General features: G+C 43.8%; 1 protein-coding gene across 1 annotated transcript; it reads left to right on the forward strand.

Moving 5' to 3' along the window:
• Positions 1-2,993: 2,993 nt before the first annotated feature.
• On the forward strand, positions 2,994-19,303 carry lurap1 (leucine rich adaptor protein 1). Its single transcript, XM_086161417.1, has 2 exons — positions 2,994-3,524; positions 16,246-19,303. The coding sequence occupies exons 1-2, from the start codon at positions 3,315-3,317 to the stop codon at positions 17,137-17,139; spliced, it is 1,104 nt and encodes a 367-aa protein (XP_086017543.1). The 5' UTR covers positions 2,994-3,314; the 3' UTR covers positions 17,140-19,303.
• The last annotated feature ends 706 nt before the right edge of the window (positions 19,304-20,009 follow it).

Consider the following 20,009-nt stretch of genomic DNA (forward strand, 5'->3'; position numbering starts at 1 on the left):
GCAGAAGGTTGATTCGCTGTGGAGACCCCTGAAGGGAAAAGCCCAAAGGAAAAGAGGAGGAAGATTATTTTTTACGAATAATATAGGCACCAGATATGTGGGAGTCTGTGAAGCCCCACCCCCAGAGGCTGGAAGACCTCAGGCACCCACCTAATGGGTACCCGTGGATAATGTCCTGCATTTACTCTGCACTACCTTCTCCAGTTTCTGCTTTCAAGGCTAGAGTTCTCCCTCTGCAAAGCGGGATTAGAGTCCAGGGGTTCAGTTGCTCTCCAGCTAACCCCGCGTTAACCTACTTAGTTGTCGCGGTGTTCATCTTATCCGAACGATGAGGACAACAAAGATCGTCTGCGCAGATGCCGATGCTTCGGGGATGTTTCGCGCAGGTCAACGGAGATCCCGTTGCCACCTCGCATCAAAGTTCTCCGTGTCCCATTTTGGCGTGAATCCGCATGCAGGCCGACAGGTGGACGCCTGAGACTTCGGGGCCCCTCACAAGATGTGACACCAAATACAAAGGATCATGGGATCAGAGGAAAGCCTGATTAATCCGGGCTTTATACCTTCCGATGCCCGCCCTCTGTGCTGAGCCCTTTTCAGACATTAATACCTCTGATGCGGCCCCGGGTCATCAGTGTTATGAAGAATTCGCTCAATCATTCGCCAACTAATGGACCAGGACCCCCTTACGTGGGCACTCAAGCAGATTCTCCCCACTTTCAATGTATTAGCTCACAGTAACCCTGAATACTATTCATAGCTTCTTCCTCTGGGTAAAGGAACAATCTCAAGATTTCCTCTTCATCTCCTCTGAGAAGCATCCAAAGCTTTAAAAAACCATGATAATGACACTGCATCATGTGACATGCCTGGAAATTTGTCCGAAATCTGAGATTGATTGCTTTCCTTAGACAAACTGGAGCCTTGGTATTTTGTTTGCAGCTAGCTTGAGTTATATCTCTCTGACAAAGTTCAGATTGACGGCCGCAGGGTTGAGTCGACTGTTGTATTTAAAGCACTTACCTATTTCTTACATGCACTGATTAAATTTCTCGGTTGTGTTGATGTGTATTTGATGTTGTTTTATGGGAAGAAGAAAAAAAGTTAGGGATCCTAGGTTTACTGTCTTCTCTTGATGACCTTGAGGACTTTCGATCCAAACCATCTGTGCTCCGAAACCTCCGTGGTTCTCCAAGATTGGAAACTCTCCCATGCAAATCAAGTCAAGCATCTTTTCTTTCAAAAAATAACATTTCAAAACATGATCTTTTGCTCAAACTCTAGCTTGATTCTTGTTTTCATCACAAGCTCTGTACAAAGGATGTATCCATGTTCTAATGTTCTTTCTGTAAATCATTAATTTCATTTTGGTCAATGTTACTTGTGACTTATTTCTAGTAAAAGCTAATCCCTGAGTTGAACCTTCATTTTTACATCAGAACTGTGATGTTATTGTTGCTATCATCATCATCATCATTATTATTATTATTATTATTATTATTGTTGTTGTTGTTGTTGTTGCCAGCTTGTGTCATATCACATAGTAATATAAAAAAAATAAAATGAAATAGAGTAACTAGGGTTGTCAACTTTTAAACTCTTTTTGACTACAAAGGTTTCATGTTAAGTAAGGTTAACTTTTACACTTTTACATGTTTAATTTGAAAATTCAACCCATGTTCAACCCATGGCAGCACAGCAGAACAGTGATCATTCCTCTAGTTCCTCTAGATTATTATTATTATTATTGGTATAATTATTATATTATATTTTATTATAAGTATCATTATTTTCATTATTATTAGCGTGATTATAATCATTGTTATTATAGCTCAACAACTTTCATCAATAAGGCCACTCTTTTTTATTTGAAAGATTTCATTAAAGTGCGGGTTAACTTTTATATGACTAAAATTAAGATTAAACCCATGGCAGTACAGTGGTGCAGTGATTTAGTCATTTCCATTATTATCATTGTAATTATTATTATTATTAGTGTGTGTGTGTGTGTGTGTGTGTGTGTGTGTGTGTGTGTGTGTGTGTGTGTGTCTGTGTTCATAGTCATTAGACAACCGATTTCATGTTAAGCGAGGTAAACTTTAACATTTATCTATAAAGATTCAACCCACAGCAGCACAGTAGCATTGTGATCATCATATAGTGATCATTAAGATTCTCATTATTATTATTATTGTTATTATTATTATTATTGTTATTATTATCATTATTATTATTATCGTTATCGTTATGGACCAATAGTCCATCAAAAAGTCTGATGTTTTATTTTCAAGATTTCTTGAAAATTGAGGTCAACTTTAACTTTTATAGTGTGAAGATGAAGGTTCAACCCAAAACAGTATGATGGCATGGTGACCATCATTATTAGGATTATTATTATTTCCTTCATTATTATTATTATTATTATTATTATTATTATTATTATTATTATTTTTATTATTCTTGTTACTGTAATTTATTATTATTATTGGTAGTAGTAGTAGAAGTATGGTTGGTTATTAGTCCATCATTAAGGCCACTGTTTTTATTTTAAAGATTTTTTTTCATTATTATTATCACTGTTGTTATATATATTACTATCATTGTTGTTCGTCAACTATAATATTTATAGTGATAAAATGAAGGGTCAACCCAAGGCAGCTCAGTGGCGCAGTGATCATCATTATTATTACTATTTTGTTTTCTTATCTTATTGTGATTGTTAATAGGAGTAGTATTGTAGTTGGTGAATAGCCCGTCACTGTTTTTAGTGTAAAGAGTTCATGTTAAGCGAGGTCAACTCGGGTGAAAATGGAGGTTCAACCCATCATCATTAGTATTATTATTATCATGGTTATGGACGTATACATTCGATAGATTCCACAAATTTTAATGAAATTCGCCAGAGTTCATGGGCTTTTATTTTGAAAGCACATAGCGAAAGCGGAAGCCACTCGATGTCGCTACGGCAGCTTGACGGCCCGGGGTTGCGGCCGTGGGCGGGCGGGGGACGTCCGCCGCTGCGGTTGTCGGTCGCTGTCATCATGCAGGTGGAATCTGCGCAATGTAGCTCCGCGGAGGGATCCTCGTCTGGACGCTCCACGGCCTGCAGACGCCGGACACGGATGCGGGACGTCTGAGCGGAGGGATTTCTCACCTCCGGCTTTCGGGAAGCAGGTGATGAGGCTGCAACCCCCGGCGTGTTCGTTTTTCCTCCCAGCTAATGATGCCGTGCCATCCCAGAGGACGTAACCATCGCACCCGTGTGCAGGAAACCAGGCGCAGGCTGCGGCTTTGACACTTTTTTTCCCCGCACCATGGAGGAAGGCACCGCCGGCGCCGACAGCGTACCGGACCTGAAAGACGTCGAGGTGAAAATCGGCCGGAAGACCCCCGAGGGTCTGCTCAGGTGGATGCGGGAGGAGGCGTCTTCCCACCGGGGAGAGGCCAAGCAGCACCCCGCCGGCGAGGAGGAGACCGGCTGGAAGAGCCTGGACGAGAAGATCAGGAAGCTGAGGATGGAGATGGTGAGAGCGCGGGCGGACGCGTGGCAGTTTGCGGGATGATGCGGGTGAATGCGTGAACGCATGCGAGAATGGAAGTTGAGGGTTTTGGAGCTGTGAAGGTGTTAGAGTACACACAAAAGTACAGGAATGTTCTACCAAAGATTACTGCCAGGTGATGGAGACGCCATCCCATAATTAGGTGGTAAAAGCTTGAATTCGATTTTATTTGATTTAAAATGATGATAAATCTGACAGGGCATGACCTCATTATATGTTTTAAGCCTTTGGTGTTTTTATAAACACAATATTTATCATTTGTCTGCAGTCTTCCAACTTTTAAGGTGTCTGTGGAGGTTCTCAGTCACCCAGGTCACGGTGAATTCTTGTCGATATCTTCTTAGACTTTTATTCCAGAAATTCAAGTCCAGCTGTCATCAACAAGAACTTTTAAGGTCAGTTTATTGGGAAAATAGCGCTGGTGCATCTCAGAAATGTCGGACGTTTTTCCTCATATATCTCCAAATGATGGATCCACCAAAGGTGGGCCGACTCGTTGCATCCAGATGTTCAGACAGAGCATTGGAAACCTCTACATTTCCCGTGGAGCGTTGAGATCAGCGGAGTGAACGTCTCGCGGTCTCTACCTCCTTTTCTTTCTCCACCCTGCCTGCAGAGGAACCCAAAAATAGGTTTTGTTTTTCCCGTGATGATAAACAGCGTGTCATCTGTTCCTGTGGGGTTCTGTGTGCTTCAGCCCTGCGGTGGAGGTGGTGGAACTTAAATGTCTCAAAACATGCCATCACTCTGGTTGGATAATAGAACCAGGCAGAAGGACCTGGAGATGTTTGGGCCTCCAGGTTCTCTCCGAGTGGAGCAGCAGTCCTGCGCCACCATTAGATCTTCTTCTCACCCCCTGCCTCTGCCAACTAATTTCCTGTCCTCTACCTCTCCATCCATAATCCTCTTCTCTGGTCTTCCTCTTTACCTCCAACCTCAGAGACCTTCTACCCACCATTGTTTGTCCATCCAAACCATTTCAACCCGACTGTCTCCAGAACATTTAGCACATGCTGTCCTAACACCAAACAAAATTCCCCCTTTTTTCCCCTTTTTTTCCCGCCTGCCGTCTGAATTCTGCATTTGCATCCTAATGCTTTTCCAGTAGATCTGAAGCCCCCTCTTCCACAGTGGAGGCATCTGGCAGGACAAAAATAATAATCATCGCAGGAGAATCCAATAATGTTGCGTTTCCGCAGCTTTGGCTGGGTTCTCCTGACCTCGCCACGTTTCATTCTGCACGCACATGTCGCTGGAAACATGAACAAAACCAATGTGAAAATGGGAACGTCATGGAGAACGACAGCCTTGACCTCCAGACGTGGACACTGACAGCCCAGGGTTCAGGAGAAGGCCCACGGAGGTCCTCCAGGAGCTAACTCCAGCCATTAATGTGCTGCGAAGGCGCAGGCATGGGCAATAGCGACCAAAAGCTACTTGAGAGGAGTGGGAATCCTAAAATGTGTGTGTGTGTGTGTGTGTGTGTGTGATCCATTCATCCGAGGTGGTGCTGCAGTGTGATGGGCGGGGGGGAGGCAGGTCCCTCTATGCTTGTGCACACTCACGTGCATGCATCCCATTTAGCTTCCCCTTGTCAGTTGTTGGTTTTGCGCCGATGACAGGCTGCTGCTGGTGTGTGTGTGTGTTTGTTATTTTGTTTCACCACCAGTAATGAAACGTTGTAGTTGGCCTTGTTAACTGCGTGGAAGGAAACAGGGTGTTACACCATATTTTTAAAGAAATCCTCAGCTGAACTTCTGACTCGCAGCGATGTGACGCTGACCTCCGAATCGTCACGGCGATCAGATCTTCCACCTCGCAGCCAGAGGACCTCCTGTGTGGATCCTCCATGTTCTCGCTATGTCTGCGTGATCCTCCTCAGGCATCCTACCACAGTCCAAACACATGCAGGAGATTCATTGGAGACCCTACACTGTCCACACATAGGAATGACAGGTTAAATGGTGACATGTCTATATGTTTTTGATGTGCGAGTGAGAGGGTGAATGGCTTCATGTCTCCATATGACATGGCAATTAGAGGGTGAATGGTTGTATGTTTGTGTATGATGTGTGAACAAATGCAAGATTGTTAGTCTCTATAATGATGTCTACATGACGTGTGAACGAGTGTGAATGGTTGTTCATATCTACTTGAGCTGTGGATGGGAGGGTGAATAGCTTCATGTTTCTATATGACATGGGAATGAGAGAATGAATGGTGTTATGCCTCTATATGATATGCGAGTGAGAGGGTGAATGCCAATGACATGTGAATGACAGTAAATGGTGGTTCGTAGTCCGTCTCTATATGACCCTTGGATGAGAGGTTGAATGGTTTCATGCCTTTATATGACATGGGAATGAGAGGGTGAATAGTTGTATGTGTTTTGTATGATGCTAATGAGGGTGAATGGCTGTTCCTATCTGCATGTGCTGTGGACAAGAGGGTGAATGGTTTCATGCCTCTGTATGTTTTTGATATGCGAGTGTGAGGTTGAATGACTGTACATCAATACGATGTGTGAATGAGTGAATGAATGGTTGTAGGTATACATGACGTGTGAACGAGAGCGAATGGCAGTTTGTTGTTTGTCTCAATGTGACCTATGGATGATATAGTGAATCGTTTCATGCCTTTATATGACATGGAAATGAGAGGGTGAATGGTTGTATGTTACTACAATGTGTGAATGAATGAATGAATGGTTGTAGGTCTCTGATGTGGACGCGAGTGAATGGCTGTTCCTATCTGCATGAGCTGTGGATTAGAGTTCGATGTATTTGATATGCAAGTGTGAGGGTGAATGATTTTGTCAATAATGCGAGTGAATGAGTGAATGAATGGTAGTAGGTCTACATGACGCGTGAACGAGGGCGACTGGCTGTTCGTCGTTCGTCTCTGCATGACCCGTGGATTAGAGGGTGCCTCTTTATGAGCTGTAGATGAGAGGGTGAATAGCTGTATGTTTGTATATGCCGTGGTTGGGACCTCCTGCCCCTCTGTGACCTTTGTGCAGGAAATACACAGAATGAACAAATTAATTTTGACAAGAGTCACACTTTACGAAATCAAATGGAAAGCTCTAGATGGTCAGATCGGTCTCCAAACTCCATGTCTCATCAGTGTCCAGGAGTGAAGATATCTACAGATAACAGCTAGTCAGAGAACATACAGGAAGTTTGTTTGTGAAAGGCTTGGTGGACCAAAGCCAGATCCAGCAGATGCTCATTTGTGGGTTTCCTGGCGAAGTGCACGGTTGGTGGGATGGAAGCTCGTGGTGGACGAGGTGTTCAGGATGTTCTACACACCCGGACGCTGAGTGTGGTTGTGATCCCAGATCCACAGCTGAAGTCTGATACTCCGCACAACATGGAAGAAGGCGGCAGATGTCATGTTGCTATTTTTGGAAAAAATGTTTTTGTTTTCCCCAAGAGTAATCCAGGAATCCTGTAATGGGAGAACCACCTCTGGCAGCGTGGGAGTGTTACAGAATCCACCCCAGGCCACCGTTCTGTGCATCTCCATGATGCCCAAACAGAGGAGGTCCCAGGCCTGAGTCGCTGGATCTGAGGTTCAGAAGGACGTAGATAAAAATGTTGCAGTGACAGAAAGCAGCCGAGGGAGGAGAGTGAGATTAAGTGGATTGGATTGTGACGGCCCAGAGCTCCGCCGCAGTCAGAAGACTGACTTTCCACTGACATTGCTCTGCCCGGAGGACGGAGACAGAGAAAGGGAGGGACAGCAAAGCCATCAAGGAAGACATGGGGGAGGAGCACGGCCTCCAGCAAGATTATTGCTTTGCTTTGTATCTCATCTTTACTATCTATCTATCTATCTATCTATCTATCTATCTATCTATCTATCTATCTATCTATCTATCTATCTATCTATCTATCTATCTATCTATCTATCCATCTATCCATCTATCTATCTATCTATCTATCTATCTATCTATCTATCTATCTATCTATCCTCTGCAGGATTCACCCTGTCATTGAAACTTATAGACATTGAACCATTCACCCTTGCATTTACATCAACCATTCACCCTCTCATTGAAACCTATAGATATTCAACCATTCACCCTCTCATTGAAACTTGTACATATTCAACCATTCATCCTCTCATTGAAACTTACATTGAACCGTTCAGCCTTGCATTTACATCAACCATTCACCCTCTCATTGAAACCTATAGACCAGGGATCGGGAACCTTTTTGACTGGGAGAGCCATAAAAGCAATATCGCAGATGCAAATGTAAATTCCTCTGTCCACGTAGCCTGGAGTGCACGGTAATCATCGTCTTTTTTTTTCTTTTCGCCATCTTTTCCGTTATGAGGGTTGACGCGGATAAACTAGTTGGCTATCTGATAGCCATACATTGTCACCGGAAGAGCCATATATGGCTCGTGAGCCATATGTTCCCGACTGCTGCAATAGACCTTCAACCATTCACCCTTGCATTGAACTTTTATAGAAACATACAACCAATCTCTCCCTCATAATATGACATATAGAGACAACCATTCATCCTTGCATTTATACATCAGAAAGAGACATACAACCATTCCCGCTCTCATTGTAACATACAAATATTCACTCCCTGACAAAAATTACACACAGAGACATGAAACCATTCACCAAATAACCTCTGCACAAACAGATGGTCCAACACAGGAGAGCCGTCACTTAAGGACTGGACACTGTTGTCCGCCTACATACACCTCAGGGACAAGGGCCATTCTTTTGAATGCAGCAATGTTCGTATTCTGGCCAAAGAAGACAGATGGTTGGAGAGGGGAGTCAAAGAAGCCATCTTTGTCACAACAGATAAACAATTTCTGAACAGAAGAGGGGACCTCAGACACAACCTCGCAGAAACAGAAAACACCATTCTGAGATCAATACCGAGACGGACCTGGACACATGGACCAGGCCCTTCTGCATCCTCAAATCAACCAGGAAAGATTCACCACCATAAGCAGCCCCCGGTAATGTCCACATGATTCTCTGTTCATGGGATCGAACAGGTTTCACTCCTTTGTTTAGCTTTACCTTTTCACAATCCAATCCAGGTAACACTCTCATTAGCATAACGACCCCCTTAGATCCAGTTTTTGTCAATCAACCCATCCATTTACATAACCTAGACCTGCCCACAAACTTTGGCGGTAACATTCAGAAACTCCCCACAGGTCATTCGAAGTGAAGAAGTCTATGGTGATGAGCGATGAAACGTGTTCAAGTGAAGAAATTCAAATCCAGTTGCCAAGACTAGAAGATTTTGACAAGAATGCACCCTGGTTGACTGAGAACCTCCACAGACATGTCATATAGAGACAAGCGACCATTCACCCTCTCATTCACACGTCTTTTAGAAATATACAAGCATTTGCTCCCTAGTTCAAATTCCATATACAGACATTAAACCAGTCACCTTGTCATCATATAGGCCAGGGGTGTCAAACTCATTTTGGTCCAGGGGCCACATATGGCCTAATTTGATGTCAAGGGGGCTGGACGAGTAAAATCATAGCGTAATTACCGAGGATTAATAGGAAGTCAAAATTTTTCCTTTGTTGTAGTGTAAAGGAGAACTTGTAAATGATAACAATTCTTGATATTCCATGAACTGTTCCTTTAAAAAAATACATGATGAACAACCTGAGATTCATTGAGAAAGTGAATTTCAACAACAATATGCCTCAGTTCTGTATTCTCAGTTCTCTGTGCATTTTGTTGTAATTTTCACAATAGCGAGTCTCCCAGTGGCACAGAAAATTGCTGCATTCACACCAAGCATACAGGTTTCTAATTATCCTCAACAAATTTTTCCAAATTATAGCTTTATTCCATGGGCTGGATTGGACCCCCTGGTGGGCCTGTCCCGGCCCATGGGCCATACGTTTGACTCCCCTAATATAAACATGCATCCATGGAGACTCCAGACAAAAAGGCCCCCTGTTGGAATTGAACCAGGGACCTTTTTCTAATTCTGCACATGTCTAAATGACAAAATATCAACAAAGTGGAGGGGCTTTGGGAATTTAAGGAATCGTGAAAAAAAAAAATCCCCAAACAGAATGATTTAAAAGTATTTCTACTGGTGGTTTGACACCTGCTGACCTCAGACCTTCTTGTCTGTGAATTGTGGACATGGCGTGTTTCTGGGGGGAAAAACCAACAGAATCTGGTGAATGTTCCGAACTTTGATCCAAAACAGCTCAGATCTCTTCAAGCCACAACTCCTTCTGCCATGAAATCCACAATTGCAGCGGAAAGACATCCAAGAAAGTGTCCCAAGAAAAGACCTCATACAACTGGGGACATCATCCAAGAAAGCATCAACGGCAGGAGAAATCTGCCTGAAAAAAAAGCCTCCGCAGGTATTTCCAACGTGTTTTCCTGCATCCTGATTGGTTGTCTCTGCTTTGGATAAAAACAGGTCACGTTGTCATCTTCAGCAACCTTCTCCCATTTGTTAATATCAGCCTTTTGACGGACATGGAGATCCTCAGACATGCGTGACGGCTGCCAGTGTCAGGACGCATTATATTTTCCTTTTCGTTTATTTGTTTTGTTTTTTTCTCACGATGAATATGGCTGGCGTTGCGCAGATGTGAAAGGTGGGTTAAGCGAGCGCCCCAGAATCCCACGCAGCAGCCAGAAGGACGTTCACCCTAGTAGGAAAACTATAAAATCTGTTTGGCCGTGTAAGATGATTAATGCACTCTCATCCCAGACTGAAAACAAACAAAAAAAGTGTATCTAGCTCCAGTTTGAACTTTTCACTTGAGAGGTCGCCACCCTATTTAGTTGGATTGACTCATCATCGGATTAAAGAAAGCGATCCCAACCCAACCCAAGCGAGGGTTGGGTTGGAGCGTGCCCACCTCTGTCTGCCTCTGGAATGCATGCAAGCTGGAAGGATCTCAGTACTGGAGATGAAGCGGCATGACGGCTGTTTAGATTCCAAACAAAAACTATTAAATAAAGGGGAAAAAGAAGGGAAAAGTGAAATAGCACCAGAGTAGAGGAAATAATTCTAAATAAGCAGAAGGCCCTGGGCAATATATATATATATATATATATATATATATATATATATATATATATATATATATATATGTGTGTGTGGGTGTGGGTGTGGGTGTGGGTGTGGGTGTGGGTGTGGGTGTGTATATATATATATATATATATATATATATGTATATATATATATATATTTTTTTTTTAAACAATAGAATCACATTATGCATTTATTTTTTTCAATGGAATTTTGACATACAACTTTGATTATTGTTGTTTCTTATTATTGTGGTTCCAAATAATGAACTGATATATATATATATAAATATATATATTTATATATGTGTGTGTATGTGTGTGTGTGTATAATGCTTATATGCATATATATGATAATGCTTAAAGGGATCCCCAGTAATTGTCCTATTTGGTCAATACTTGTTCCAGCTCCATCAACATATTTTAGTTTTGTATAAAATTGGTGAAAACGCTTTTCACTCATAGGCTGGTATTGTTGTTGACGTCTGGGTAGCTCATGTCATCTGTGTTTCCATTTGGAGCCAAGAGACGTGAGCATGGAGGAGAACACCTCCAAATGAGGACGAACAAAGACGTGAAGAGGTAAGAGTTGGCCAAATTTGTTGGTATGCATGCTAAGCTAACAGTGAGAAAGCTTAGCAAATGAGAAACAAGCTCCGCTTTCACCGGTTAACGGTTAGTCGCCATCAGATGCTACTTCTGCAGTAGTGGGTTGTTGACGTGCTTACATTTGAATGTCCAGCGTCCTCTGGCTGTGGTGTTTCTTTGAGCAGACTTCGCTCGTTTGCCGAGGACCTTTTTGCTGACTGTGTGACATGTGGCTTTTGCGTCTGTTCGTAACTGTCAGCACTCGTGAGCTACTTTAGCAGATTAGCTCATCTAAACCCGGAGAGAAGTAGCAAGAAAACGACCAACAGGAAGTTGTGTACATCCACAAGTCCCACTCCTTTCTTCTCTTCCTGTCCCTCGAAAAGCTGTGTAGCTTAGCATCAGTTCCTTTGCTTCCCTTGGACTGAAAAATTCACCCCAAAAGCAGCACAATATGGGATTATGAACATATTCTGTGGCAAAAAGCGAAAGTTAGCACAATGCAACCAACTTATATCATGCATGCATTGTGTGAGTCAGTTAGAATATGTGTTAAGAAGTGTGTTTTTATAGAAATAACATTTTTTCATGAGTTTTTAGCAACATATTCTCGTATGAGACAAACCGTAAAGCATATTTATGCCAATTAGCCCTCTTACCTAACCTTAAACCTCCTACAGTCGTGCGTATATATCAAGAAACAGCATGAGGCTCTAGGGAAAGGAAAGGCAGAACATAATTATAGCACAGAAAAATTAAAGAAATGAAAGTTTTATCAGAAAACATACATAAAAATGAGTCAGATCCCAAAAATGTCAATGTGCATTTTGATAATGCCTGATTTCACTTCTAATGTAATGGCTTTAACTTTCTTTGATCAAGTGTTTGGGCCTATTTACCATAATGAAGGGTGAAAAATCACAAAACACCCTCCTAAATAATCAGTCTCCTGCAGCGCTGTTTCAAGTCGAAATTAAAATCATAAATAGGATTGCCGCCTGGAAACAGCGCAAGTCGAGAACCCCCCATTTTTGGTTTTAGATGCACCTTCATTTCATTGTGTTGCACTATGCAACAGCAATAAAGCTTCTGTATCGCTATAGATATTAAGCTTTACATAACACCAAATTCTTCTTTTCCTTGGGGCTTTTCCCTTCAGGGGTCTCCACAGTGAATCCACCTTCTCCATCTAACCCTATTCTCTGTATACTCCTCTCTCACACCAACTAAGTTCATATCCTCTCTCCCAGCATTAAATCTTCTCTTTGGTCTTCCTTGAGACCTCTTGCCTGGCAGCTCCAATTCCAGCATCCGTCTACCGATATATTCACTATCGCTCCTTTGTACATGACCGAACCTACTTAGTCTGGCTTCTCTGACCTTCTCTCCAAAACATCTAACATGTGCTGTTCCTCTGTTAGACTCATTCCTGATCCTATCCATCCTGGTCACTCCCAAAGAGAACCTCAGCGTCTTCATCTCTGCAACCTCCAGCTCTGCCTCCTGTCTTTTGGTCATTGTCACTGTTTCTGGCCATACAGCATCACTGGTCCACCCACTGTCTCCACCACCTTTCCTTTCATACTCGCTGACACTTTTCTCCACCCATTACAACCTGCTTCGACACATTTCTCTACCTCTTTTCCACACTCTCCCTGGCTCTGGAGTGTTGACCCTTAGTACTTGAACGTACCAACTTCTTGATCCCTAGGGCACGTGTCAAACTCATGGCCTGCGGGCCAAATGTGGGCCGCCACGTCATTTTATGTGGCCCGCGAGAACGTCTTAACAGGTCTGATTGTCTTAAAATAGATAAGTCAAACACGTGCATGGACCATAAACCACATTTCCCACAATTCATGCCAATCATGTACCCGCAAAGTAACGGCATCTCCCATTAGATTGCAGCGTATCCACATCAATGCGATTTACAACAAGCAGAATTGAGAAATACAAATGATGTCCAGGAAGAGAAAAGTTGATGCAGATGGAAGGCTGTTTCACAAAAGATGGGAGGGCGAATAGTTGTTTGTGCTTCAAGGAGAAAAAAACGTTATGTCTGTTGTGTTATGAGGCAGTGTCAGTTGTTATAGAGTACAATCTACGTTGGCATTTTGACAGCAAACATGGAGCTAAGTATGTCAAAGTTAGCCTTCCAGAAAAACAACAAATTGTCAGAGAATTGAAAGCCAAACTACGTTGGCAGATCAACACTACAGCAGTGAAAGCTACTTGTAACATAACAACTAGTAAACTTTTTTTTTTTTTACATCAATGCATCCATGCATTTGTAACATTTTGGATTTGAATGAGCAATAAATTCAGAGTTATTTAACATTGAGGAGGAGTTACATTTATTTTAAATTACATTTAGTTACATTTATACTGTTACTGTTACATGCGGCCCTTTGAGGGCACCCATTATGCTGATGTGGCCCTCGGTGAAAATTAGTTTGACAGTTGTAATCAATGATATGTCACATGCTGTGAAGCGTGAATTATTGCCTCCTGCGCCACTGTCAACCATAAGAAACTAAAAAGTCTTATTTCAGCCAAGGCAGCACCAGTCACATGTCGAGGAGTTCCAAAAAAAAAAAGAAAGATTATGGTCTTAGATGATATATTTGTCTCCTCATTTAAGTATCATAGCTACTTCTGGAAAGCTGACTTACTGAAGAGTAGCAGGGTATTTCTCAGCGCTTTGTCCGCATCCTGCCACCTCAGCGAGCGCGGGGGGGGTTAAGGAACATCTACATCTGCCAGCATCAAACCTCAGAAGTAGATGTCCGCCCCTCGTGCCTCTGCTTTGGAGGTTTGCGGCGCGCGCACGCAAACACACACACACACACACACACACATACACACACACAAAGCTGTGGTTACTGATCTTCTGCTCTTTGTCTGTTTCTCCTCCATGAATGGATTACTCATAACATGTGTGTTTTTCAAATATATCCCCCCTCCTCCCTCTCCAGCACTTGTTGCTGGAGCTCCCCTCTCCGGGCCGGGTCTGCGCAATGCATGACTCTGTGTCAGTCAACCTGCTCGACATCCAATGCACATCTCATGCCTCTGACTCTCCTGTAAACAAAACCCGCTGTAAAAGCTCCCATCTTTCCGCCTCATCTCCTCCTCCAGGCTCCAGGTCATATTTTATGTGTGTGGGAACGTGAACTTGCCGCTCTTTAACACAGTGACTCATTTCTCCTCCGAAGGCATACTGCTCAAACCCCAAATCCTCATCGTTTATGTATTTTAGGGTTAAGAATTGGTCAGGATGAAGATCATACTTTTTGCTTGAACTCACAATGCACGTAATTTTGGCTGAACGGACCCTCTTGAGCTCCTTCTCAGATCTGTCTTGTGTCTGCGCCTTCGCTTCTCCAGTCGACAGTGAATGAGACCCTGGTTGCCATGGTTGCTTTCGATCCTGAAAAGAAAGATTGTAAATAGCACGTCAGACACAAGGGGAATGAGGGTTATATGGAGGAACCTGGAAAGAGACGGCTGGAAAGGAGGACGATAGCCTTGCGTCCCGCCGTGCAGTTGCGGAGTTGGACTGCAAGCAGATGAATTGCAACACAACTTCAGCAGAGAAGGTCTGGTGTGATATTCATATATCATCCCCGACCGTGACTGTGTGAGCAACATATTTCTCACAACCCAGCAGGTTCCGAGCTCTGCTAACAGTCCGATCATGAAGTTTGAATGACCTTGCAGTTAACAAGTCAGCAAAACTCCGCAGTGTTCCAGTGAGGGCATTCATACGACAGTGTATGACATGACACTGTTGTTTGGCATCATGGTGGTTAGCTGGTGGCACAGTGGTTAGCGCTGCCGCCTCACAGCAAGGAAGTCCCTGCTTGAATTCCAAAAGGGTTTGTGGAGTTTCCATGTCCTCCCTGTATCTTTGTTGGGTTCTTTTGGGTTCAGCTGAGGCCAAAAATATGCAGGGACTTCACTGGAGTAAGAGGATCAAAAGTTGTATGTCTTTACTAAAGGGTGAATGTATTTATATAGGGCAATTTATTTCGGTGAAACTGTGATGGCAGTTGATAAAATGACAGAAGAGGATGGAAATTGTTTTCAATAAGCTAAATCTACCTAGTGTACCGTTGTGGTCCAAAGCAGAGGGTCCGATTGCACCTGACATGTCAGGATGAAGGCAAACTTCTGAGGAGAAGCTAAAGATGGGCGGAGTTACATTGGAATTTCATGTGATTTATCTCGGGGCCACCGGGGAACTCCAGCTCCAGGGTTGGGTTTTAAATTACCCTCCTACACTGCGGCTTTTTAAAAAAAAAAACACTGTCAGTAATTAAAATCAGAGTGGACTGAATGCACTGTGCTGTCATGATGCAGCCAAGGGTTGCAGTTGTTGCAAGGACTGGTTTCTGCTGTAGAAACACTGACCACCAAGATCAACCCCCATTTTTATTAACCCAACATTGTAAACAGACAAGAGATGAAGTAGCTTGGACGGCCAGTGGACTCCTCTCGAGCTCGAGTATACCTCTAAAAATACTTTCTTTTTAGACTACACCCCTAGCCTCCATCATTTCTAAATTAGCTAATAGTCCATGCCTCTGTTTTTCCTCCCTCCAAATTATCCCCTTGTTTTCGCAATGTTCATTCAACCTAAATGTTCTGGCACATCCTGGACAGCGCACCACATCTGTTCTCGGTTCCTCCCGTGGACGACATTAGGCTTTGAGTAACGCCACTGACTTAGGGTGCTTTCCAGTACCTCAATTTAGCCCTAAGTGTCAAAATTGTCCTGGATAGTACCAATTATCTGAAACGATCGGTCCAATGAATGTTATTCCACAAGTATTCCACAATATTCCACAACCACCGGCTCTATTGTGAACATGGGTCCTGTTTTAGCCAAACCAAAGCCTGAAATAAATATTACTCCCGGGGGTTCTATGGCTTTCTAATGTTTTTTCTTCTCCTTTGCAAGCCACACGCTCTCGGAAAACATCTCCTCCGTGATTTCATACAATTCATTTCTTTGTGTTTGCACAGGCCCACTTGCGCTCGGTGGATGTGAAGATCCTGCAGCAGTTGTTGGCGGTCCACGAGGGCATCGAGGCGGTGAAGTGGCTGCTTGAGGAGCGCAGCACATTGACCAGCCACTGCAGCAGCCTGACCAGCAGCCAGTACAGCCTGGGCGAGGGCCCTGACACTTCTTGGAGAGGCTCCTGGAGTAGTCTGCATGACCCCAATGACAAGCTGGACAATATCTCCATTGGCAGTTACCTGGACACATTGGCAGACGACATGGACGAATACTGCCAGTCAAGCTCGGAATCAGTGATCTGCTCCTCCACACCCTTGGTGTCGGAGGCTACAGTGGGGAGCCGTGCAGCTGGAGGCTCCGGGGTCACGGCCACTACAGCAGGAAAGCCAGGGGCAGGAAAGCCAGGGGCGGGTAGTAGTGTTGCCACTCGAGGCGGGACAAGCGAGAACGGGACTCAAGCTGGAAGCAGCACAGAAATAAAGCATGACGTTGGTACCATAGTTAACAGCGATGTCAATGTGGCCGGACCTGCTGGAACTGGACATGAGAAGCCAGCAGCAGCTGGTGGTGCTCAGGAAGCCAAGCCTGATAGCAAGCAAGACATCGGGGTCTGGACCAAGGCTGCAGAAACCAATAAGGGAATTCCTGTTCCGAAGACCAACACTCAGACACTGTCCGTGAAGGCCAACGGTGTCCTTGAGAGGGCTACGACAAAAACAGGCAGTCCTGCGCGGCCCTGTCTTAATGAAAAACTGGGGACGGGTCAGAGCCCCAAGCTCAAACCTTACAAGAACGGAAAGATTGACTTGGATACCTGCAAATTGAATGGCAAAATGCACCTGGAGTACGACGCACACTGGCGATGGGTACAGTCGCAAGAGGACGTAACGTTTTTGTAGGCGGGCGAAAAACAAAGATGACTGTCACCACGTCAAAGACGAAGAGACAGCTGAAGGTAGAAGGACCAGTCTTTGTGAAATGCACACATTGAGGCTTTCCGTTTAAAGAGACTGGATTTTGCTTTGGTTCCTCTTCTTCTCTCCAGTGACTGCACTAATTCCCTATTGATGTCAGTATTGGGGTCGAGGCGCAGGGTTTTGGCTGCATTCAGCCGAGCAGCCGCATGGCTGCAGGAAGATCGACTTCAAATCACGAACCATCGGCGTTTCTCAGGGTGTCTCCCTCGCGTTCCCTGGTTTTGTTTTCAATTTTCTGGGAAGAAGTGAAGCACAGAGAAATCAGAGAGCTAAAACATGATGTCTCGATACAATTTAAATGAATGTAAATTTTAAGAATCCGTGTTACGATTTGACCTTATGCTGTTTGTATCCCACACGAGACCAACTCCCCGCATCTCCACAAAAATCGGATCTTGGCAAGAAGCCCTCAAAGTATTCATCAAATCATCTTGTGTACATCGTTCTTTCATCACTGCATTGGCAAAGCACCTATTCCTAAAGTACGACCAACGGGCAGGCCTACAGTGGGGTCTCATGGAAATTGCCGTAAGCCGTCAGATGTTGCTTGCATTAGCCACTTTCTAACCGAGGGAAACGTTTTGCAGCTCCTAGACGCTTTTTCAAGAACCAGGCTGTTTCTTGAGGAACCAAGGGACCATGGACCTCAGCTCCTCAAAACATTTTAGCTCAGAGTTGGGTTCTTTATATTCTTCCATAGGAATTTGTGTGACGTAGCAGGAACTCAAAGAAAAACAGACCCTATGATGGACCTCAGCTACTAGAACCAGCTTAGCTTCTGTCCTACTTAACTCATGTGATGAAGGTGATCTTGGTGATTGGTGGAACTCATAAGCCACACCCATTACCAGATACTTCTTTCTGAGCGTCATTTTTAAAACCTATGGTGGACCCAGCTGTTTTCTTGAGTCAAAGTGGACAGAGGCAGTGAGAAGTGGACCGATGAGGAGGTTCAACCTCAGAGGGGTTTCCAGGTCTCGCAGTGGAACATCTACATTTTGGACCAAAATAGGCTCGGAGCTAGCTAATAGGGTTCTTCACATGGCAAAGTGGTGCAGGGAGAAGATAACATCTAAAGGCATCTGTTACTGTAGTCCATAGTTACTAGTCCTGCCATGCATAACATGAACGTTGTTGTCCGTGTCGTCTTCCTCTTCTTCTTCCTCAGTGGTTTGTTATTGAGGTGGAGCTTAAAGTGGATGTCATCGTGGTCCCTCACTGCCTGTGGGAATGCTGAACTAAAAGGTTCCCCTAGAAGAGGCTACTTCCTGGAGCCAAATTCAACCTGGGCAGTTCTTAGAAAACGTTTTCTGTCTGAAAGCGGCTAATGACAGCAGGGAGAAAAAAAAGAAATATGTATTTCTGTCTAATGTAATTTCCCTAATCCTCCAAGTTTCACTGGCGAACCTTACTTCTGTGCACAGCTGGAGATCCCTTCTACTCAGTAATAACCAACTGTGCTGACACCGTTCGTCCTCGCTTGATTGTCAGTCTTTTTTTTAAAATGACCAATGAGAGGCGGAGGCAGGTGGAATGCGTTCATCAGTCTTTGGGCGAAAGGGGCTTTCCATTTGAAACATTGATCGATTGCCGATGCACTTAGCTGGTTTGCACTCGTGTATTGATCTTTCTGGGCCTGTTCCCATCACACGTTTGCTAGGAGTAGGTGTTATGCCATTTAACCCCCATCCCACACACACCGACTCCTGTTTGAGTCTCCACTTTACTAAACATTCCCTGTTGCATATTCCCCACAAGTGTAAGAACAAAGAGTATTTAAAAAAAAATAATTGTGAGCATGTTTGTCCTCCAAGGTTTTGGCTGTTTAAAGTAAATAGAGGCTTGACGACCATTCTCCTTGACGGAAAATAACGTTCCCACTGTGCGCAATGGTGTGTTTGCTTTATCAGCGCTGAATTAACCTCAATGTATATTTACTGAATACACTTACAGCTACTCTGTGCATCAGTTGTGAGTGGCTGTGGGCTAATCCTGAATGTGGCTAAATATCTTCCCCCTGAGTCGTGACTTTTGTTCATTCCCTTATTAAATGCAGATGTCGTGCCTGATTGGTGAAAACCTTAAATATGTCTGGACTTTCCCTCTTCGGATTCTTTTAAAATTATTTTCTTTTGCCTCTCCTCCCCACCTCTGCTTACCTGTACAGAAAGTCTGCGTGCTCCTCGCCGAGCGGTAAACGTATCGCATGCCCTGTGCTCTGACTCTCGTGGGTCGAACACTGATACAATCACCGAAGAAAAAGCAATATTTCTCAAAGCCTTGCTGCAGCCTTCTTCACTGGAAGGAAATACTATCTTCAGGAGTTTTCTTAGACTACTGGCAGCGAGAGGGTGTGTGTGTGACATACTGAGCATTCAGGTGTAAACAGGAAATGATAAGCTCCAGCAGTTATGAAGCCTCCTCAGTTCCTGCGTTTGCTCTGCTCCTCATCATGGCGACGCTGCACAGAAAAGAGACCTGAGGACCTTTGCAGAAAGGGGGAATAAGTGGATACAAGTTACAGCACTAAAGTACTGTTATGGCACATAAAAGGTGTATTTTCTAGGTATTTGCCATACTGGGTAATACATGATCACCCATAATAATCAATTTTTTTTTTTATTTCAAAAATGATGCCCACCTGCAGAATTCAGGGGTGATATTCCACTTGCCGTCATTTAGTTCAGATTTAATATAACATTCATTTGCCCGTCTGACATTGGATTTCTCTGATCTAAGCAGATTTAATGCCGTCATGGTTTAATGCCTTTATATATATATATATATATATA

Source organism: Fistularia commersonii, chromosome 16 (genome assembly GCF_037954325.1).
Source record: "Fistularia commersonii isolate RoL2024-O1a breed Wild chromosome 16, RoL_Fcom_v1.0, whole genome shotgun sequence".
Lineage (NCBI taxonomy): Eukaryota > Metazoa > Chordata > Actinopteri > Syngnathiformes > Fistulariidae > Fistularia > Fistularia commersonii.